General features: G+C 38.1%; 2 protein-coding genes across 4 annotated transcripts in view; one reads left to right on the top strand and one right to left on the bottom strand.

The window, feature by feature from the left end:
* Positions 1 to 154: 154 nt before the first annotated feature.
* On the top strand, positions 155 to 5,585 carry LOC118404658 (RBPJ-interacting and tubulin-associated protein 1-like). Its single transcript, XM_035803899.1, has 4 exons — positions 155 to 229; positions 1,611 to 2,091; positions 2,770 to 2,914; positions 3,336 to 5,585. The coding sequence occupies exons 2-4, from the start codon at positions 1,769 to 1,771 to the stop codon at positions 3,561 to 3,563; spliced, it is 696 nt and encodes a 231-aa protein (XP_035659792.1). The 5' UTR covers positions 155 to 229; positions 1,611 to 1,768; the 3' UTR covers positions 3,564 to 5,585.
* A 692-nt stretch (positions 5,586 to 6,277) lies between these two features.
* LOC118404656 (DENN domain-containing protein 3-like) overlaps positions 6,278 to 22,762 on the bottom strand; it is a 37,671-nt gene continuing 21,186 nt past the window's right edge. For 2 of the 3 annotated variants that reach the window (XM_035803894.1, XM_035803896.1), the window contains 18 exons: positions 22,563 to 22,711; positions 22,167 to 22,213; positions 21,059 to 21,192; positions 17,016 to 17,209; positions 16,378 to 16,479; positions 16,184 to 16,230; positions 15,209 to 15,342; positions 14,594 to 14,718; positions 13,913 to 14,011; positions 13,329 to 13,450; positions 12,894 to 12,959; positions 12,652 to 12,730; positions 11,864 to 11,991; positions 10,694 to 10,845; positions 9,995 to 10,131; positions 9,153 to 9,274; positions 8,422 to 8,544; positions 6,278 to 6,892 (listed from right to left, as the gene is read on the bottom strand). In XM_035803894.1, coding sequence (XP_035659787.1) covers positions 6,716 to 6,892; positions 8,422 to 8,544; positions 9,153 to 9,274; positions 9,995 to 10,131; positions 10,694 to 10,845; positions 11,864 to 11,991; positions 12,652 to 12,730; positions 12,894 to 12,959; positions 13,329 to 13,450; positions 13,913 to 14,011; positions 14,594 to 14,718; positions 15,209 to 15,342; positions 16,184 to 16,230; positions 16,378 to 16,479; positions 17,016 to 17,209; positions 21,059 to 21,192; positions 22,167 to 22,213; positions 22,563 to 22,711 — 2,137 coding nt within the window. In that variant the 3' untranslated portion in view covers positions 6,278 to 6,715. The remainder of the gene's footprint in view (positions 6,893 to 8,421; positions 8,545 to 9,152; positions 9,275 to 9,994; positions 10,132 to 10,693; positions 10,846 to 11,863; positions 11,992 to 12,651; positions 12,731 to 12,893; positions 12,960 to 13,328; positions 13,451 to 13,912; positions 14,012 to 14,593; positions 14,719 to 15,208; positions 15,343 to 16,183; positions 16,231 to 16,377; positions 16,480 to 17,015; positions 17,210 to 21,058; positions 21,193 to 22,166; positions 22,214 to 22,562; positions 22,712 to 22,762) is intronic. The other variant, XM_035803895.1, reaches the window with a different exon arrangement.

Raw genomic sequence — 22,762 nt, 5'->3', positions numbered from 1 at the left:
AAATATATTTATCCATTCATAACGAGAAAACTATCAATTTTTTTGTGACATCTTATGAGCCATATTCTATGAATAAGATCAAACCTTTAATGTGGTTTGCTGATTTACTATTTGTATAGAGACAAAATATTTAGTTTAACCCTCCCTTAGAAAAGTCAGCCCGTCCTATGACGTCACCTTTCATTCCTAACCAACAAGTTGTCAAGAACGCTACAGTTTTAGCAAGGAGGTGAGTTTTCTTGTATTTCTCGGAGTTTTAATGCAATTCTTTACATTTATACCACATTACCACTTTTGGCTGTACTATGATGGTGCCTAGAAAAGTTATATTTATAAATTGAAGCGTTTTACGTTCAAAACGAACACGAATTTGCGGAAAAGTTGACGTGTTGTTGTTGTCAACTTGTTCTACTTGTTTGGATTTTGGGAAAAAGCTTTCTTGGTAAAATGGAGCTTTCTGGAAATGTTTGTATCTATGGCATTTTTATCTGATTTAAAGGTAGCTATACTATAATCTTTATAAAGCATGCGGCTAGATCATGGGCATCCTACACTAATTTAATCTTAGAAATCGAGGTATCAACTTAATAATCAAGGTAAATTTGAAAAAAAAATCTAAAACTTAAAAGACTAAAGATTCAGCTATACTAGTTTTACAATAACCGTTTTTACCTGGCTGTCATTGCATGTTTAGTATTGTATCCCAGTACATTAATCAACTATGCTCCTCAAGGCCACGGCTATTGAGTACATCTGCAACAGATCAATTATTCATGGTCAAGTTTACTTAAGGTAGTAATCAGGGGTTATTAAGGGTCATTATATTCCAGTCTTAAACCTGCAATTTTTTCTCAAAGCCATTTTTTCTCAAAGACATGAACGGATATTCTATTACGCTTTGAAAAATATCATACTCCGCAAGAGTACTACATTTTGTACTAGTGATTATATCATTAGGTACATGTAACGTAACCTGTGAATTTTGAGTTTGCGGAGACTGGTATTGTGGTAAGGAAAGTCAGGCATTGGTGTTGTCTTAAATTCGTGCTTGAAACAACAGAAGTAACAACGATGGAAGATTATTTGTAACCCGTGATGGCATCCCTGATGATGTCCACGTTCAAGGTTCAAGGTTGTCCCTAAGGCTGTTTTCAGAAGGGTAGTTAAGAGTGGTAACGTTAGTTTTTAAATCCGGTGTTCCACAGGGCAATGTGTTAGGCCCACTTCTCATTTTCTCCTTTACATCAATGACAATGACCTTACAATTTTTATGCTCAATATTGTTTGCTGACAACTATTTCATGTCGTATTACGTGTATCAGCAAGCCAACAGATAATAAATATTAAGAACTGCATTCAAATTGTAGCAGTAATTTATTACTAAGATTAGTAAAAAAACATATCCATTCAAACCGTTGTAAGAAAGGAGTAGTCTTGTTTCAATTTCAATATATGTAATTTCATAATCCTCTGTATACAGGGCTGACCATAAAGCAGGATGATCCCATTTTCTGTGTCAGGAATGATCTTCTAATGTGCGAGACTGAAAACAACTTGACGGTTGTTTTAATTCTAATAGTATACATATTTCATAATCACCTGTCTTACAGGACTCAGACCAGGATGATCACATTTACTGTGTCAGGAGTGATAATCAGAGTTTTCATATGGACATACTAAAGTTTCAACTATGCATGTCCCTCCACTTCTAATGTGAACGTGTCGTCCCAGACTGAGAGACTGAAAACAACTTGATGACACAGAGAACATGCAGGACCTCACAGTAACAGGACAAAGCCGAGTCTCGGAACGAGGCTCCAGCGGAAAGAAAACGTACAAGGTCACCTCAAACTCCTCCTATGTGGACGAGATGTTATTCGGGTCGCCTAGCGACAGACGCAGATCAAACGAGAACTCATTCTCCACTCCAAAGTCGAAGGCGCCGCCATTGTTGTGGTCACCGCCTGTGTATGGGTCCAAGAGCGAAACAGGGGACAGAAGTTCTCGACCGCCAAGTGGTAGACTGAGCGGGACTGCTTCGAGAAGTGGGAGTCGCATAAGTAGCATGCCCAGGACAAAGAACAAATACAGGTGAGGTTTTATTTTTTGTTAACAATTTTCTACATGTCCAACCAACACAACATCATACTTAATTTTTCATCTGCTGCCTTCCTTGAGGTTGTAATGGCTACCTCTTGCCAGCAGGTGGTGCTGTAGGGAGAATCTGTCTGGCTGCTTTGTCTTTTTTACATTTTTCATATCACACCCAGTTTACGTACATGTGATTATAAAGCCTACTGTAAGGAAGCAAGCAATAGCTAAAAACTACCTAGGGGGCACAAACCTATACCACTGTCTTCTTTGCATCAAAACCTACCTTTTACCATGAAAGCAAAACCACAGCATGTCTCAGGACAAAAGATTTAAAAAAAAAGGAAGTTCTGCTGCAGTACCAAGGACAGTCACCAAGGGTCCCAAATCTGTCTTAAACTCTTACTTTTCAATACCTACCCACTTACCAAATACCATCACAATCCATCCAGAGGTTGGAAAATACACACACACACACACACACACACACACACATGTATTTGCTGTACCAAAGGTTGTCACATTTCATAAACACACGAATGTTATCAAGTGTATGCTCTGTCCTTACAATGAGGTTAAAATAATTACCTCCTTGGGCCTTATTAGTAACATTCATGTAACCATTGGATATGATTACTGATTCAATTTTGTCTGCATTTCTTTCTCTGTTTATTCCAGACTTGTGAAGCACACCCCATCCTTTGTTGATGAGGGGCTGTTTGGATCCAAACTTGCGGAGCCAGAGTTCACAGCTCCATGGGAGGAGAAAGACAGGCGGGGTACGCCCCTGCTGTGGTCACCGGGAACCCCCACAGTCGAGAAGGTAATTTTTGTTTTGTTTTGTTACGTGCCTGTCTTTATGCCGTTTTGAGGGAATCTTGTTGATAATAAAAAATGGCCATGTTTTTATTTTGGTAGGTTCAATTGGCATATTTAAGATGAAATGTTTTGAAAAAATACAGGAGGCCACAAAAACAGTAATCTCCAAGCAGATCCTACGGTAGCAAACCCACTCCAAGGCCGGCTTCACTCCTTTGCGAGCTTTTGATACTATTTTATGCTACCGTAGGATCTGCTTGGATACTAGGAGATTACAAAAACTGGACATTGCTTCACATCCATAAACCTGAAACTGTAGCATGAAAAGTATAGTTCAGAACATTATCAACTGTAAGCTGGGTTTAGAACACAAGACCTTGTGGTTTAGGAGGTGTTTACTAAACTAACTATTGATTTTGCACTAGATTGCTCCAGGCCAGTCATCGACACGGCGACCAAACTCCAGACAGTCATCTACACTGAGAGAGAGGCCAGGGTCGGCGACGGGGGACCAACCGATGTACTATGAGAGCGGGGTGGAGACGCGGACGGGACGGTACAGCAGTTGGTCCCGGGGAGGGGGGAGCCGGCCGGGGAGTGCGGCCAGCGGGAGAACAAGTGCCACAGGAGTCAGGCAGGGCTGGAAGCCGTAGCTTTGTGGAACTGTTTTTGTATTAAAAAGATTTTAGCATAGCTATCCATCGTGCCCTATCCCCTTGGCTTCTGGGATACATATTCTGGTGCCTGATGACCTAATATCTTCTCTATCATCTCAAGGTGAGAGATGACAGAGAAATGTATGGCATTAAAATCATCACCATAATCTTGTTGTTCCATCTCCTAATCTAGCAGCGGGCTGCCCCATTGGCCTCTCTTAAGTCACTATCCGAGCAGGTTGGACGGGTTCACAGTTTTGTAGCAGATGTTGTATTGTTTGCAGCTCCTCTCCGGCTCCACATGGGCTGACTGCACTTGCAGATTTGCCCAATTTCAACAAGTTGTCCCCAGTTTTTGACACCTTTGACCTGGCACTATTCAGTGTTACCCACTCCCTCCATTAAGATGATTCTGGGTATCAAATATTTTTCTAAGCAGTGTTGGGATCAAACTACCAAATTGAATACAAAATTGTCTGTTTGAACTACGTACCAATGCCATTCTTACATCATGATAATTTTACAGTAGGGAGGAATCCAGAGCTATTCTCTAAGCACTCAGCTTTGGCCCTGGCTGTTTTTTTTTTTACGTCTTTAGACACTTTTCGTCTGGCTTTCTATTTTGTCTCATTTTCTGTATATCTGCTGGTTTGGCAGGTACACAACCCCCCCCCCCCCCTAAAAACGTTAGTGAAATAAAACTTCTCGCTAAAATATGATGGATACCTAGCAATATGTAGCTTTTCTGATACAGAATAGGAAGTATTTTTGGCTGAAAATGTTAATAATTGTACCATAAAGTGCTGTGTGACATCTAACATTAAAAAAAGAAACCAGCAAGCTGAAAAGTTGCAGACGAAACAGTGAAATTCAGTTGTTTTTTTTTAATGATAAAGTTTCATAAATGAAGTTCGAAATAGTGGCAAGAAATTCAAACTAGAAGCTCTATGGGAGAACCTTCCTGTTTGTCGTTTACTATATTGAAGTGTTACCATCATGCATTCCATACATCTACTTTGTAGTAATGTTGTAAATCTCCACCTTTATGTAAATATTGGCAGATACAATGTACGTGTATAGAATAGAGGCCTTTATAAAGTGGTTGCAAAGGAATATATTGATCATGACATTGTGTTTCAATATACTTACTTGACCACAAGTCTTTATTTTTAATCAGTGACTGCAGTAGTTTGGTGCTGTTTTAAAATGCCATTGACATTTTTGTTTAGATTTTTTTAAAGCACTTCACATGAAAACGAAGCAAATATCTGTCACTGTGTGTTATTTGTGGTACATCATGAATGGCTTAAATTATCTACTAATTGTAGATATAAATATCATTTGAGGCTAAATGTTTTATGCACTTGTTTTCTGCACTTGTTGCATTTTGCTAAACTTTATGGAGTTGTGTGTACTACAAGATGAAACATTCAAGTTGACATATATTGAACTGTTTTGAAGAGGGGGGTTGACATCATCTTTATTGACATATAAACACAACACATTTAAAATCAACATACAAGATGAGTTTAAAAGACAAAGAAACCTAGGCCGACCCCTTAATCAGAATAATAACAATTCTGGAGGGCGCAAGGTAAAACATCAGGTGTGCATCCGACTTTTTGATACATATAGTATTGCACAACGTTACATAGCGTTACTATTAGATACAAGTGAAATATTGTTTTCTTCAGCTGATAACAGTTTAAAGTGTATAGCAATATTGAACCAAGTGCTTGCAAGTTTAAAATGGATTTTTTCCAGTTCCTATAATAATTGTTCCCTGGTGTGTTGCAGATTTTCACTTTGTCTACAGCCTTAATCCATTTAATATACTATATGTGTGAAATTTCATACAATCCTATCCGTATCAAATTTAAAAAAAAAAGACCAAAAAATACAAATGTATCATAGAGAAGTGCAGTTTATTACACTGATATTTCTTCATAGGTGCAGTAAGTTGCTATATAAATATGTTTCCTCTTTTGGGCAGCTATGACAAATAAATTTTGAAACCTGCTCTCAGTTGACTGGTGTGTTACAAGAAAAAAAGTTAAACATTAAGTGACTGATAGAATTTCATACATAATGACTGTATTTCACAAGATCGTAATTGTAAAACTGCAACAAATTAAAAATTTTACAACTTACACATGTACATGTATTTGGAGTTATAATAATCATGACAGCATTTGCAAAAAATCACACTGGTATTCAAGACACATTCATTTGCAAAATATAAATTCATTATAGACAATTTCAGTGAGAATTCAAAGCTATGAAAAAGGGAAATCATCAAGCCATAAAAAAGACAAATTCTTTCATATGTACAACAAAGAGTTACCTGTTATCCTGTGCATTGATCTGAAAAGTCAATCAACCATATATTGGCCAGATTCACAAAATTTGCAATGATCAACTATTCTTTGTAGCAATGTACAATGTCATACAAATCCCATCACCAATTTCATTGTTAAATTGGGTCTTGCAATAACTTAATATAAAAAAGTCAAAAAGAGCTTTATTAGCAATTTGCAACATATACATTTAAGATTCAATTTTTATTTTGCCTACATGTAGTATTAGGATCTTAAACAAATAAGTATACCTAATACTGTACCACAAAAACACATCTCAATTAGGTATAGTAATATACCAAGATCATAATTTTCAATGAAATATCTGAGTTTCATAATAATCAACTTTGATTCTGAATAAGTATTCATGAGAGTCATCATCACCATTATCGTTCCGTGCCAATACTGCAACCAGGCCAAGGCAGGTTCCTGCAGTTGGAGATGTTGGGGCCCAACATGCAGTCCCATACACCGAAAAGTAGTTACTCAAGCAACTGGATATGGTTTTGGAAACGGTCAGATGTTTCATCTGGAATCCACCAGTTTTCGTCAGTGACACTGAAGGGATCTGGAGGAAACAGGTCTTTTATTCTCTAACTATGAATGAAGACGTTTCCAAAACCATATCCAGTTGCTTGAGTAACTACTTTTCGGTGTATCTAAATTACCTGGATGTCTAACCTACATCGATGTATGTGTCCCATAGTTTGGGTAGGGTGACTGCAACGACACAGCTGAGTTCACCCGTCCCCATTTTGAGAGTCGATATCATAAAAGATAGAAGACAAAAATTCAAACTCTCCAGATGGCGATCTTCCCGTCCTTGGAGCCTGACCCAGTCATGATGTACCGGTCGAAGGCGGCACACATGGAGCGGATGGCATCCTCATGTGCCACCAGTTCCTTCTCCTCTCCATACGTCCCCTGGTTGAAGATGTGGATGTTTCCACACTTCCCGCCAACCCAGATCTAGACAGTACAAATATATGTTTGATGATAGTGATAAGAGTAGTGGGTACAACAACAATGTAACCTGGCTTACTTTTTTTTTAATTGATAGTAATGCCAGACATGCCATAAGTTATTCAGAAAATACAGGGGAAGAGAAATTTAGGTTGTAAAACAAACTGTACAGCAGTAGGTTTTTAAATACTAAAAGTCCATGCTTTGAAAATAATGGTACATGTAGATAAATGGAAACATTGACAACTAGAGTTCGGCGACCTCATACCTCCATGAAAATTTAGAGCTTTTGTAAATTTCATGCAATTGACTAACACATTAACATAATTTATGCATGGCGTTGTTCAGCATTGACTAACATACACATGTCACAATTATAAAATTCCCATTCTTAATCATAAAGCGGTTTTGCAATTTTTACATAAATTATGCAAATAAGTTCCTCATTACCATATTTGGTATCTGCTTATATTGCACCTATGATAATTAACATGTGTTACATTTATTGAAGTCCGGTTATTGAAAACAACGGAATTATACAATTTCCTCATTAATTATGCAAATTAACTCCTCATTTGCATAACGTGTATATCATTATGAACATCTTTGCCTAAGGTACCCGCATGCCTAATATGATGCCAATCCGTCAATCCTTTCTGCATTTATCCTCTTTGTAATGTCTTGACAAAAATGCCCCTGCAGTTCCTAAATTAAATGTTAGGGGGCTGAAACTTGCCCCACATTGTCATGACACTAAAAGCTATATACCACCCAAATGTCCATATCACATTTGGGACAAGAGAAACATAGAAAAAACTACTATGATAGAATATTCTCATTAATTATGCAAATGTACTCCTATTATGCATAATTAGTACTTCATTTTGTACAACATTGTCTAAGGTACCTACATACCAAAAATCATGAAAATCCGTTGTTCCCTTCTTGAGTTATCGTCTTCAGAAGTTTTTGACAAAAATGCCCCTGCTATCCCAAAACTAGACGCTAGGGGGCCCAAACTTTTTTCACTTATTTTTGAGCACAAGAGCTATCTAACAGCTCAAAATCGTGACCATAGCTTGTTCAGAACACGAGATAGCAAAAGCGGAAGTTGCGCTGCAGTACCAAGGGAAGCCGCTAGGGGGCCCAAAATCTAATCATTTCTAGCTTTCATCACACCCCACCAACACACCAAGTATGAAACCAATCCGCCCAGCCGTTCTTGAGTTATCTTGTTGACAGACACACACACACACACACAAACGCAGGGTAAAATATAACCTCCATGAAATTTCATGGAGGTAAATATGTTCAACACACACATGAAAAAAATTATAATCTGTCAAAAAAATTGTATTACAATCAAATCCTAATAAGGAGCCACCTCCACATACGGATCACATGACCAATGTGACTACTTTTCTTGATGGTCCCCTAGAGTCATTTTTCCTGTTGACACATGCAGTCATTTTATCTGTCCCAAGTGGTATTCTTGGGCAGGTTTGACAGTATAAGAAGACATTAACAAAGCTGACCTTGCCGTGAGTTTGTACCATCTTGCTGAAGCCCCTACACGACACGTTGATGTTCTTCACCAAGCTGTAGCTGTGACTGTCCCACACAGCCAGCCTCCCACTGTTACCACTGGCTGCCCAGATCTGATGGGTGCAAAAGAAAGTAGAATGTCAAAGTTCTCTTACTTGAACCAGTGTAGCTCACTTAAGAGCCATTTTTTCACCGATGGTGACAGGGAAGATAGATGCTATGTACAGTTTCAGGTTCGTCAGTTTACAGGTTCTTTGTACCAGGAAAAGTCCCCTAACTCTTTTTGACAAGCACAATGAACAGTGGACCATGGTTTAACACTCTTTAGGAATGCAACAATTTCTGGTAGCATGCATATTGGGTGAGTTCCACTGCTAGAATCAAACTTACAGCTTCTAGTTCCAGAGGCAGAGCCGCTTAAAACCACTGGTCTACACATGCTACATACACACTACATACATGTGCATACACAAGAAGTGACCTTTCATGCTATGCATATCTAGTAATAGATGTGCAAAGTATAATTTTCTAGTACTTAGATCACATTATCAATGAAATCAATCATTCAATTCAATAACCTTAAATTTCACTGGCTGTGAGAAGCCCAGGGGCAATGTTCATGGGAAAGTCCCATTTTTCTATAAGTATGTACATTATATAATGTAATAAATGACCGATCTAGACCATACCGTATTTCTAAAACATTTGAACAGTTGCTTACCATTCCATCTTGTGACAGAAGGAAACATTCTATCTGTAGGGGTGAGTTTCCTTCATCTTTCATTTCCAGGGTGTGGAGTGTTTCACCTTCTCTGTTCACCAACATCAGGGACTTTTTCATACCTGCAGGGATAAGGTCATGTCAGATTTAGAAACAGAGATTTCAAGGTGGTCTTGTCCTTAGAGTTGCTGACTTAGAATCTTAAGCTTTTAGGTTTGTATCCCTAGCAGACTCGAATGTTGTCCCTCTGGGAAAGGAACTTTACATTTGAAAGTATCTTCTTGATTCAGGCGAAAACAAGTAGCTATCTCTGGCTAGGACTTCCACTTGGATGAGAATTAAAGCCAGAGTCTCTTGCCAGAGAAGGGCCAATGTTAAAAAAAATCCCACCAATTTTCTTGAAAAGACATGGGGTCCAATCCCAGCTAGTGTGAGTGAACTAATCCTTACAGTCTGGTCTTTTGCAGCTTTTACTCTCTGTACAAAACTGGTGTGTTATGCCTAGAGGAGGTTTAGAGAATTTAAATCCTGACATTAACCAGCTGAGTTAATTATGTGTATAACATGTTAATGTGTGTATGTGTTGGAACCCAATATCAGCTAAGCTCCCTGGGTTTGCAATATTTTGCATTGTCTGCAATTCCAATAAATGTAAATGTAAATGTAACATCTGAATCTAAATCTTAATAAAAATCTAAATCTTAATCAAAATCTAAAGTCCAAATCGTAATCTTAATCTAAATCTAATCCTAGATCTAAATCTAAATCTAAATACTGACATTCCAACGGAATCACAATATCTCTACTTTCAGCACCAGGGACAACAACAGTGCCATACTTACAGCACCAGAGGTTCTCTCCCACCAGTTTGATTGACACCAGTCTGTGGACGTTCTTCAGCCAGATCTGACCCTGCTTCTGTAGAGTAGCAGCGCTCCACAGGATGATCTGGCCGTTCAGACTGGCGCTGTACACAGTGCTGATAACATGCATTTTTATCTATTGGTTAGTATTGTCACTACAGGACCTGTAAATTTTGAAACTTTAGTGGTGGTTTATAATTCTATTTTCACAGCTTTTGTAGTGATCTCTCCACTTTGATTTTGACAACCCGAATATGCATTTCAAATGTGAATTACTAAATTAGAGGTAGAACAGACTTGTTTTAAATACGATAACACTAAAAGCAGCTTTCCCTCATACTGTAAAACAAAACTACAGTGAATTAAGTAAATTAATTCACAGTAGCATAGATTGAATGTTATATTTTTGGGTTAATGTGAACTTCTATATATGTTCAAGCTGTGGTACATTCTGACCTAGTTTTCATATTACCATAAAGAATTCGTAAGTACACTGATCAAAGAATGAGGAATATTTCTGATTAAAGATTATCGAGTAGTGTCTTCTAAAAAATGTATTTGGCAACATAAATGCGTCTGACTGCAGTACTCCATTTCATCAGTAGGTGGCACTGCAGGAAGTGTCTTTTGGATAGAGAAACCCTGTCCTTTATCCACACCAAGAAATATGAGCCTTACCTCCCATCCTGTGAGATGGTCAGGTCCGAGACCATGTCCACATGGTCCAATAGTTGTTTGTTTGCAGTATGGGTGTGAATGTCGATGACGTAGATGGTCGTGTCAAATGAGCCAGCCCAGACTTGGTCTGTACCCACAGCCAACAGGCAACACTGAAACAAACAAAACAGCAAAATTTGGTCAGCATAATATCAAACAACAATTACATTAAAATCAAATTCTGATATCAGATACACCAAAAAAGGTGTGAAATACAAAATACACCTGCATGTGATTTTGACAAAGTAACCTGTGGCCTTTGATGTCAATAAAAACATGGATATTCTACAGATTGTTTATTAAAGGGGAATTCCACTCCAGAAGGGAGTCTTGTTTTCCAATAGATAATGTGTCAATGAATACATAATCAGCCAAATTTTGTGGAATTCACCTTGGGATGAATTACGTGATGTGTGTTTTATAAAACAATAATGACACTCACTAAACTCATGCAGACCCTACCCATGCATTCCCTATATGCATAGACACTTTGTTTATCGTTTTTTTTTTCGGGATAAATGAGGTACGCTAAGCACACCGAGAAGGCAAATTGCTCATATTAGTCATAAGATAGCAAAGAATACAAGAACAAGACAAGATTTCTTAGCGAACCTGAAATTAGTTTAGTAACCTTACCTAAAAGTTTTGCATTGTATTCAGCCATAGGATTAATTCAATTAGAGGGTACTTTGGGAGTTTAGTAGAAGAGCGAATGCTTTTGAGGCATGTGGAGCAACTGGGTACTTTATCGTATAATGTCAAGTAGTAAATGCAGTTATCACTTCCTAAAATTAATATCTATCGGAAAATAACACTCCCGTGTAGACTGGAATGCCCCTTTAAGACTTCAGGTATCTTATACAGGGAAGCCATGCTTTTGAGAGCATTTCACATGAAAGATGTTTCTAATTTCAATGATTGTCCATACAGTAATTTCATCATTTTCTGATGATAAACTTCATCTTTCTGGTAGAACATTACGTTTTAAGTAACAAATAGAAATTAAAAAAAAAAATCTATATAATTATGTAATAATTTTCTTTAGGTACAATACTGGTACATTGATGTTTTGGTATTTTGGATCTGAACCATTTATAAATGATATTTTGCTGTGATGAACCAGTAACTTACCACTCTGTTGTTGGCTTGGATGAACTGCTGGTCACAGATCCAGGTGCTGGCATCGTACACTTTGACCTGACCCGACCCCATGGCGCACCACAGCAGAGGTGAGCTTCTGTTGTCACCTTTACTGTTATCTACAGTTACAACACAAATCACCTTTACTGTTATCTACAGTTACAACACAAATCACCTTTACTGTTATCTACAGTTACAACACAAATCACCTTTACTGTTATCTACAGTTACAACACAAATCACCATTACTGTTATCTACAGTTACAACACAAATCACCTTTACTGTTATCTACAGTTACAACACAAATCACCTTTACTGTTATCTACAGTTACAACACAAATCACCATTACTGTTATCTACAGTTACAACACAAATCACCTTTACTGTTATCTACAGTTACAACACAAATCATTCTATTGGTACAAATTCCGGTCATCTGTGTTAACATCATTTGATATCACATAACCCCACCCACCTGTCATAATGTAAAAAAAATTAGTAAATAATTTTAAAAAAAATTGCAAAATAAAAACTCATATAGTTGATGAACATGCAGCTACTTTCTCATTGGTCAAAGTATTAACTGCCATGCTATCATTCATCGATAAAGACTCTCCCATTGGTGGACCTGCTAATTGGCAATGGTCCATTGATATCATTGGTTAAACCGCTAATTGATCCGCTTTCTCAATCTCATCAGAAAGAATCCTGGACATACGCTCAGAGTCAAACAAACAATTCAAATACAACATTGAATATAAATTGAAGTCTTCCTCACCCCCTGATGTGTAGAGTAGTGCCTCCACTGTGTTTCTCACTGACTCACCCAGGGACGGGTTCACTCTCTGAATAAGAACCTGAAAATGCAACATTATGTAGTTTTTGCTGACAGTTAAATTTGGCACTGTAACATAACAAAAGACAAAAAGGCCAGACTGATCACCCCGAGTCCTGCGCACATGGACATTACATTCTTGAAATAATTCATGACATGCAAATGTGCAATTCTAATGTCCTTACCTCAGTTGTAGCTTCAGGAAGGTTGTCTTTCCCCTCTTTACGTCTCTTAGTGAAGTAGCATAGATTCTGTAGATAAGAAGTAAGAGGGCAAATTTACTAAGTAAAAAATAACAGTGCTGACAATAGTTACATATCTATCTAAAGTGACAATCCATAATGAAGGGGGGATACAAACTTAGTCACATTTGAGACAACATGCTCCCACTTAAGCACCACCTAGCGGTTGGGAGTAGAACCACAGGAAGGTGGCAAATAGGTTCCCCAAGCTCGGCAAGTACATATTTTTTCATTGTGCATGAAACAAAAACTTTCCAAACCTTAAAACTAATCTCAAAACTAAATTAAACAACAGACTTTTTAAAAGTCTGTGCTGTGATACATAAAATTGATCATTTCTGGGCTGGGCTCTTATAACAAATCCAGCAAAACACTTACTTCAGCAGCCTGCTCCACCCCGTCATAGTGAGCACACTCATCGTATTCCCCACTCAGAACTACAGCATTGATCAGCAGCACGTTCTGCGCAGCCTGGTGGACTACCTGAGAGTCTTTGGTTCCTACAGACAAATGATAATCACATGTACACGTAAGCCTCTCTGAAAGTCTAAAATGCTAGCAACTGCTAGTAGATAGCTTGTAGCTGCATGATCCTGAAAGAATTGCTAATCAGAGGATAGATTACTAGCAACTGCTAGACAGCTAGTTAAGTTGCAAGATATTGAAAGCATAACCGAAACATGCTAGTCTTGTAAGAATGCTAGCAACTGCTAGACAGCTAGGAGCTGCAAGATATTGAAAGTGTCACCAAATCAAAGGCTAGCATGCTAGCAACTGCTACATAACTAGTTGCTACAAGATACTGAAAGCATCACCATATCAAAGGCTAGAATGCTAGCAACTGCTAGACAAGTAGTAGGTGCAAGATACTGAAAGCATTACCTAATCAAAACCTAAGAGTCTGTAAACAATCAAGTGTAATTGTTAAATCATAAGTCAGTATGTAATCTGATCCTACCCACCTTCTGCAATGTTCCTCCCACACCACAGCTCCTGGACCAGCATGAACCACTGGTTCCTTTCTTCCTTCAGGATGGCTGAGAACGGACTCTGACCATCCACTGTGGGGTGATGTGGGGTGGTGGTGTGGGTGGGTATTTAGAACAATATATTGTCTCATTAGACAATAACAATGAAGATAACAATGCAGTTTCTGATCATATGTACAGTTTATAATCTATCCTCAGTCCAGAGTCAATACTGTTGCAACAGGGGTGGGGGTGGTGGAATTTAGATAAAATAATAGACGAAAGATAATATCTGACAATTCAAAAATCATATCCAGTTGCTAATGTCAATAAGTCATTGCTATTTGGGGTATCTTACTACCTGGATGGCCAATTAACCTTCATCTATGTATTTAGATTAAAAATGTTTTGTATCATACAAGACAATACAATTTCAAGATAACATAGTATCTAATCAATGTACAGATTATAATGTTACAGTAGTTATCTGAATTTCTTTGTACCCTTTAATGTCAGAAGCAGAAAAGTTCAGAAGCATTACATTGTAGCCCTTTGTTAAGCTCCTGTCTCAAATGTGCTCCCTTTGTTGCAATCGTCTCCCATGTACATGTATTCAAGTTCATATCCAGGTTATGAGACATTGTGAAAAAGACTTGTAATAGAAATAGTCCTGACCTTTGCTGTATATCTTGAGAGCATCAGCAGAGGTTAAGACAGTGTTGTGCTGGAACTTCTCTAAGTTCTGGATGTCTCGGATTCGTACGACCTCCTCGGTCCTGTCTCCTGTCCTGAACAACAGTCTGTATCCACAGAATAAATAATTTATAGATAACATAATAAAAGACTGTAAATCTTAAAATCTAATACAATGCAAGTCAATATGAAAAAAAAAACACAATGAAAAAAAAAACCCTGAATAGTCTGAGAATGTGATATTTGTGACCAGTCATGACTGGTCCCTTGCTTGGGTACATCTAACAACAAAATACAAAAATATGGGTTTATAAGTTAGACTTAATATCAAATGACATATTTATTTCCTATACATCTGTAGACAGATCCTAGATGCAGTTATAGTATATCTAGCATTACTCACCCAGTCCTGAGAATCCTTACTTTTCCATCCTTTAGTAAGTTGACGCCTTTCGTTGATTAATTTGATCTACCGACTGTATGTTATCTAGTTGGTCATTGTTGGTCAAAACCTTTTCTCATGCCCTCCCTTTTCCATGGACGTCATCCCCCCTTGCACTAGCCCTTCCCCCTGCTTGATAATGTACCGTCCCTTACCTTTTGTGGGTGAGAATGAGCCTGCCGGTGCCCAGGTCACAGCGGATGAGTTTGGACACTTTTAGCACCCCTTCTTCACGAGTGAGACAGTCCTCCGGGAGTTGACATGCTACTCTGTTGTTATCCAACTCTGTCTGTGAATATAAAGAAGCAACAAGAATTCAGCCATAAACTGGAAGTGTAGTTTTTGATAGATTTTGTATCCACCACTTTTGCATACAAATTTAAGCACTTACAAACAAGTCTTTGAAGTACATGTATTTAACCATTAACTGAAAATGTAGTCATCTTTAAATTTAGAAAATAACAGTCATTTCTCGGGAAAAATTCCTGTTAAAGGTTATTGTGTAACACAACACAACATTACAAGGGAAACAATACAATAACAACTATTGTTCATGCATTGCATAATGTCTTAATAATATTAAACTGATTACAGTAATTTGAAAAAATTAGAGAAAAACAAAAATTTTAAAAACAATGGCCACCTGATTATAAAACTTACATTCTTGTTGTTCTCATGTGTCTTGAAAAAAAAAGGGACATTCCAAAAAAAAAAGAATTACAATGATCCATTTTTATCATTACAAGTACATGTATGCTATTTCAACTATTTTGCCTTACGAAAAATGAATAAAATCTTATCTTAAAACCATTAAACTGCCCAACCTGGATATATCCGGCACACATATACATGCCCTGTGTGCCACACCCGGATATATCCGGGATAGCGTATTCCCCTGAAATAGCAACTTTGCGTGTCTGTAGCGCACGAACCCCGGAAGTTAGGGACTTCGGCCTTGTTCAGGGGTTTCTTTTTGGAGGTCAGCGGCCAGCCCTGGCATTTACAGCATTTTATAGGGCTGAAACTCTGGCAGTTTAAGGGTTAAAAACCACAAACCTACTTCCTTATGACTGCTACAAAAGCTCCGAATCTAATACCAAAAAAAATGTTAATATTAAGCTGCTTCTTACCTCTTTCCAGCAGTCATAGAAGATGGAAAATGTGTCTGGATCAAGATCTGAGAAAGAAAAGTAAGACTTTAGTTCAACACTTATATCATTAAAAAATTTACACTTATATCATGCATATGCTTCATTATGATCATGCGATTGTTGTGAATACTCAAATAAAGAAAATAGCTAAATTATGAAACTTGTTTTCTTACAATTTGTATCTTCCAGTGTCAGGGACTGAAAAAGCCTCTCGATAACTTCACTGTCCACAGCAATGTCCAGCAAACGGATGTGTTTACTGAACTCATGCAGATCTGAAAAATGTAAAACAGAAAGAATTACAATTACATGTAAACCTCTCTTAGGACCATAGCAACTGTGGTTATTTTTTGTTGCTACCTTATATTAGTTTTACCATTGACACAAGCATTGAGAATACTCTATGTATACAGTCATGTAAATTTCCATTATGAGTGGCCACCTCTCTACTACAATGTTTATTTCATGTCCTTTGACTTTGAGTTGTCTAGCATTGGTACCATCCTCTGCAGTAGCCACTGGCTCAAATTTTTTCTTGCTAAAAGTCTCAAAGTCTAATGGCCAGGCTATGTGGTTTGCAAGCAAAAAGATTGCTACCAAGCATGGTACCTAGGCTATGAGCTGTCACCATACACAGCCTGACTAAAATTACACTGTCTCCTAGTGGTCGGCCCTACAGTTGCCACCACCTATGGACAGGGGTCATTAATATGTTAACTCCAGCCAGCAAGAGATTGTGTAAAGTTGAGTTGACTGTGCTGGTACAGTACTTAGTCTAGTAATTCGATATTCTTCATTTTTTGTTACTTACCCACGTCTCTCTGAGGTAGCTGGTCGAAGTCCAGGGCGATGATTAACCCTTGACCTCTGTCGATCTCTGTGCTCATCCTGCGCAGTTTCCCCAGCATGGTTTTCCTCTCCATGGGCCCTCCCTTGTACAGACCCTTCTGTTCCAACTGGGTTCTCTCCAAGTCACTCAGGCTGTTAATGATGCCCTGTACATGTCTGAGGCAACAGGGTTTGCTTGCAAATGTAGTTGCAGTACGTTTTGAAAAAATACAGAAGCAAGTGGTTATATTTCCACTTTTTATATTTCAGCCATACATAGTATGGTGAAATATATTGTATTCGTAATGTTTCTTTCTTCTTTCTTTCTTTCTCCTGTCAAATCTTCAAAGTGATTCATCTCCGCCGTTCCTGGACCGAATGACCTGAAATTTGGCACAGGGGTAGAATGGGCAAATACCTTGATGCCTTTTTCTCAGTTTTTTCATATCTGACTCTAAAATGATTTTATTGAGATTTTTTGGTCAATTTTAGACCAAAACTGTATATTTTGGCCCCTGTACCCTGGTATTACAACCAAATGAGCTGAAATTTGACAGAGATGTGCCTTGATAATGCCCCCATATAAATTCAATAACACTTTTGGTGTACAGTACAACAAAATGCTTTTTTTTGCGATTTTTTGACCAATTTTTGACCAAAAAAGGACACTTTTGGCTCCTGTACCTTGGTATTGCAACCGAATGAGCTGAAATTTGACACAGATGTGCCTTGATAATCCCTTCATATAAATTCAATAACACTTTTGGTGTACAGTGCAACAAAATGCTTATTTTTGCGATTTTTGGCCAATTTTTGACCAAAAAAGGACACTTTTGGCTCCTGTACCCTGGTATTACAATTAAATGACCTGCAATTTGGTATAGATAGGCATTAGCTACTTGGTAACAAGATTCAAGTAAAATTTTTGACATAAACAACTTTAAAATGATTAATTTTGGCACTTTTCTGAGGGGAAATTTGTTTTCTTTTGGCCTCCTGACGTGACCTTCCGTGACCCCGCACAGAGCCACACCTGTGCGCGTCAGCCGGAGAGTTAATTGAATCAAAGACCTAGCCAATCAGCGAAGAGGAGGCCAAAGGCTAATTAATATTCATAAGCGGGGCCTCATGATCCCGTATATAGCAGTGTTCCCGCCAGGGGGGCATATCTATGATAATCGCAGCAGTCACTTAACTTCTATTCAGGAGTTTAGCGTAACGCTATTTCAGGTCAAACCGTCAAAGGCAACTAAAAACAAACTTTAACGTTACTGAGTTCAACAGTACTTATAACTTGTTATCCGAAGTTGAAACGCTAGCGATGGTATTTTCGCTGCGCTGTTAGCTCCGTGCGACTGTTGTTGACGGTCTTATAACGGTATATTTTGCACCCCTGTACCCTGGTATGAGTAACATTTGGTATAGATAGGCATAAGATAGTTGGTAAAATGATCCAAGTAAAATTTTTGGCATAAAGTACTGTAAAAGGCTTAATTACAGCACTTTTTTTAGGGGAAATTGGTTTTCTTTCGTTCTCCATGCCATGACCTTTCGGACGTTCACCCCACAGAGCCGACATCTGCACCTGCGTCTAGCCGGCAGGAAGAGTTAATTCAATTAATGGTTCAGCCAATCAGCGAAGAGGAAAGCGAAGGCTAATTAATATTCATAAGCGGGACCACACAATACGTTAACTTGAAGACTCAGGCCGTACAGACTTCTCGCCAGGATTTTTTTTAAAGCGTCGGACAGGGGTCCGGGGGCCGCCGAATGTCCCTGGCGGGGTCCAGGGGCAGGGCCACTGTGGGGGGGACCCAGGTGGGCGAAGCCCCCCCGGAAGCTCTTGCATTTTAGACTATTGAGAAGGCTTCTTTTATCAGTTTTTTTAGGGCCATATCTACGATAATCGTAGCAGTCACTTACTTCTCTTCAGCAGTTTGACTTTAAAATATTTCGGGTCAAAGCTTCAAAGACAACTAAAACCTCATAAACAACAAACTTTACTTAGCTCAACAGTATACAAAAATATTGTACGGGTTGCCATCCTTAGTTGAAGCGCTTATTTATAGCGCTAGTATCTTCGCTGCGCCGTTAGCCGCCGTGCGATTTTTGTTGACGGTCTGATATCCCTACGTCGCCGCCTCGCTGATATTCCCACGGACATGTTTCAAGAAAAATACCCAGCAAAAAACGCTGTTCTGCGTCAAATTCTATTCTATAAAACACGTGGGACTCAGTGTTACAGTCTAAATATTTTGTAGAAGCACCGCTGTAGGAAAGAAGGTCCAAGCAATGTAAAACATCACGTAGCATGAAGTTCGCTGTCAACTGGCACACAGCACATGACTGTTTGAAACTCTAAGTCTAATCAACAGCCGTGTTTGATTGGTAGCCGGCGGTCCTTTGATGAAGTCGGCGAAAGGTGCGTTAGTTAGAAAATCTGCGTTTAGTTTTGATACGTAATTATAAGTTAGACAGTGGCGAAAATGATTATTTTCTCATCAATATTTCTCTTCAGAATTATTTGAACTTAATTGTACATCTAAACAATTGGCTTACCTGTGCAATGTTTATATGATTAATGATCAGTGTACTGAAATCATGTGTAACGTATGGCTCCTAGTCAATAGATCAGCATTTTTCTCTATAGTGACCACCTGTCTATAGTGGTCACATTTCTATCACTGGACTGGAACTTGCGAAAACTGCTGTATTTTCTCCAGAGCAAATGTATGTGTTCCTAGTGCTGTTGTTGTTTGACATAAACTTTGAACATTTAAATTGTAAGTAACTTTAAACTGCCAGAGTTTCAGCCCAATAAAACACTCTCAGCGCCAGGGTATGAACAGACTGACCAGACAGACGAAAATAAATCCTCGAACAAGGTTCAATCGTATCTTCCGGGTCTGGCAGGACTGAGTTGTTAAACTAAAATAAGAATAGGCTCGATGGCTGATTGCATACAAAGTAAAACAGTTTAACAGTTTTACAGCTTGAAGAAAACAAACGCTCCTACAGTACCTGCACCTGCTTGATAATTATTAAATCGTATGCCCTACTTGAATAAAAAAAGTTCACTGCAATAATAAATGTACCCACATCACAAGGAGCTTATACTTTTTTTAAACTTACACCTAGTTATCGTACTGAAAATTGTTAATGACATTACATGAAGTCATTCAACAATTTTCAGTCATGATGAAAATTTTCTAAATGGAAGGTGTGATTATTGTCATTTTCTGAAAAATAGAAGCAAGCTCTATCTTTACCTGGAATCAAGTCACAATACCAGTCCACTTTGGGGAATAATGTACTGTTAAGAGGATGTTCCATTTTTGCGCAGGGGTGATTTGGAACAGTCCAATGTTGCGTGGGAAGGGGTATGGCTGAAATATGCTGTATTTGCTCTTAAGCAAATGTCGGCCTTTCTAGTTTTACTATGCCCTCTCCAGTGCAGAAAATAAGTATGGATTTCCATTTTACAATTCATGAAAACCTCACTCTCATTCTACTGCAAAATCTAAATTCCATGAAAACAAATAGATTAACAGTAATTATTGCATGCTTCTAGGCCCCGTTGACCTATCAATGAATTCATATTCCAGTCAGGTCAAATGTAGGAAGTAGCGGGTCAGTATAACCTGAAGAAGACTATAGGATCGCTTGGAAACTGTGAGAATGGTGCTTTTCATTTTTTTCTATTTAATCATTTTTTGGAATGTTTGAATTATCATAATACTAATTACTATTCATTTTTTATCAAATGGGTCTACAAAAGGGTGCAATTCATTTTCATTCAACACAAAGATACTGCCATGATTTCCACTTATTACTATCTGCTAGCTGCTAAGGGCTATGGCATCACTTACTATAATGCTTTCCATCATTTAATTCCCTCTATTCCCTCTAATGTCCCCCTATAGACTGTTACAGGGATCGTAGGATAACTCACATACATGTAATTAGGTTTAAAACTTTTTATCCTGTTTAGACGAAAACAAACTTCGTTAGTAAGCTAATACTCACTCAGCTGGGAAGAGTTTGACATCGACTGAGCACAAGTTATGGAAGTCCTCCAGCGCAATCATGGACGACCCTTCTGCTGCGTATAGCATCCCTCTCAGGTACAGGTAAGGGGCACGCATGGAGGGTTCACAGTTCTATGGAACACAGTTATGGCATGTCTTAAAATGTTAAAAAAGGTGGAGGTTACTAAAGATTCAGCACCAAGGACAGGGAACACATCATGAACTACAGTATCAATGTTGGTTGTTCTTGGATAACAATAAGTAGTGTTTGTTTTTAAGTACTAGCCTATTATTTATTAAAGGGGCATTCCACTCCAGACGGGAGTGTTATTTTACGATAGATACTAATTGTAGGAAGTGACAAACGTATGCTACGTACTATTATACAATAAAGTACCCATTAGCCCCACGCGCATCAAAAAGCATTCAGTCTTCTACAAAACTCCCCAAGTACCCTCTGAGTAAATCAATTAATCTCAGCCTATGGCTAAATACAATGTGCCTGACAACGCCTGACTTAAGTTAGGTTACAAAGCCTATTTCAGGGGCGCTAAGAAAAACACGTCTTGTTATGTGTTCTTTGATATCTTGTGAACAATTGACCTTCCTGGTTTGCTAAGCGCCCCTCGTTTATGCTGAAAATATTCACGATAAAGGAAGTGTCTACACGTATAAGAAATACATGGGTAGGGTCTGCATGGGTTTAGTGAGTGTCATATTGTTTTACAAACACACGTTGCGTAATTTGCCACAAGTGGAATTCCACCAAAGGTCGGCTGATCATGTATTCATTGATACATTATCTATTGGAAAATAACACTCCCTTCTGGAGTGGAATGCCCCTTTAACCTGTCTATAGTACAGGAAATAAACATGTACACTGATCCCTGATACATTTTCAAAACATTTTGTTTTGCTCTCAAACCAAAATATGTAAATTGCTTGTGAAAAATCTATGAAAAAAGGAAGTCTTAGTATAGGAAGGGAATCATGAAGACAACAATGCTTTATTTGCTGACACAGTTTCTGCATAATATATATATATATATATATATGAGAAATGCACAAATGTAACTACAAACTTTAAGGAAATTGCAATGTGGTACCTCTAAATAGTTGGTCAGTTTCTGTATGCAGCTTTCATAAAAGTGCACTGTAGAAGAGAAAGAAAGAAATATCACATAAGATATTGTACCCTACTTTACTCAATGTGTATTATTTTTTGTCAATTATTAAAATTCTAAAACTAATTTTGTTTTAAACATTCAATTCGTATAAAATCTTTCCAGCAGCTTTTGGTGTATAGGTTGGTGCCCATCTTTATAGTAACTATACTTTCTCATAATTGTGTGCCATTTCTAAAATCTTTGACATGACTTGACCATGGTTTGAACCTGCAAACTCCTGAATGTAAAGCAAATGTGCTACCAGACAGTTGGTTCCATACATATAAAAACACAACTGTTTTTATTTGATAAATAAAAGTGAAAAATTTGCCTCACCAGGATTTGCTTTCTCTGCCTTTCTGTGAGCCTGGGTAAACGTAGGCAATTGAAAGGTACAGGTGGGGCCATTGGCCTCTAGGCCAAAGTTCACAACCCCTGACCTCCGGTTCTTCTGCCCTGGAGAGTTGGCACTGATCTTACGCCTCCTTTGATAAACAATGAAAAAGATGAAACAGAACGTTTCTTAGTTTGAGTAT

This window comes from Branchiostoma floridae, chromosome 17 (genome assembly GCF_000003815.2).
Source record: "Branchiostoma floridae strain S238N-H82 chromosome 17, Bfl_VNyyK, whole genome shotgun sequence".
NCBI classification, from domain to species: Eukaryota; Metazoa; Chordata; class Leptocardii; order Amphioxiformes; family Branchiostomatidae; genus Branchiostoma; species Branchiostoma floridae.
The sequence above is the reverse complement of the archived record's forward strand: the minus strand, read 5'-3'. Positions and strand labels throughout refer to the sequence as shown.

Excerpts from the sequence above, each read along its gene's own strand:
- LOC118404658 (XM_035803899.1), top strand. The coding sequence starts at position 1,769 with ATGCAGGACCTCACAGTAACAGGACAAAGCCGAGTCTCGGAACGAGGC. Across the intron at positions 2,092-2,769 it reads AGGACAAAGAACAAATACAG|ACTTGTGAAGCACACCCCAT; the intron begins GTGAGGTTTTAT and ends TGTTTATTCCAG. Across the intron at positions 2,915-3,335 it reads GAACCCCCACAGTCGAGAAG|ATTGCTCCAGGCCAGTCATC; the intron begins GTAATTTTTGTT and ends ATTTTGCACTAG.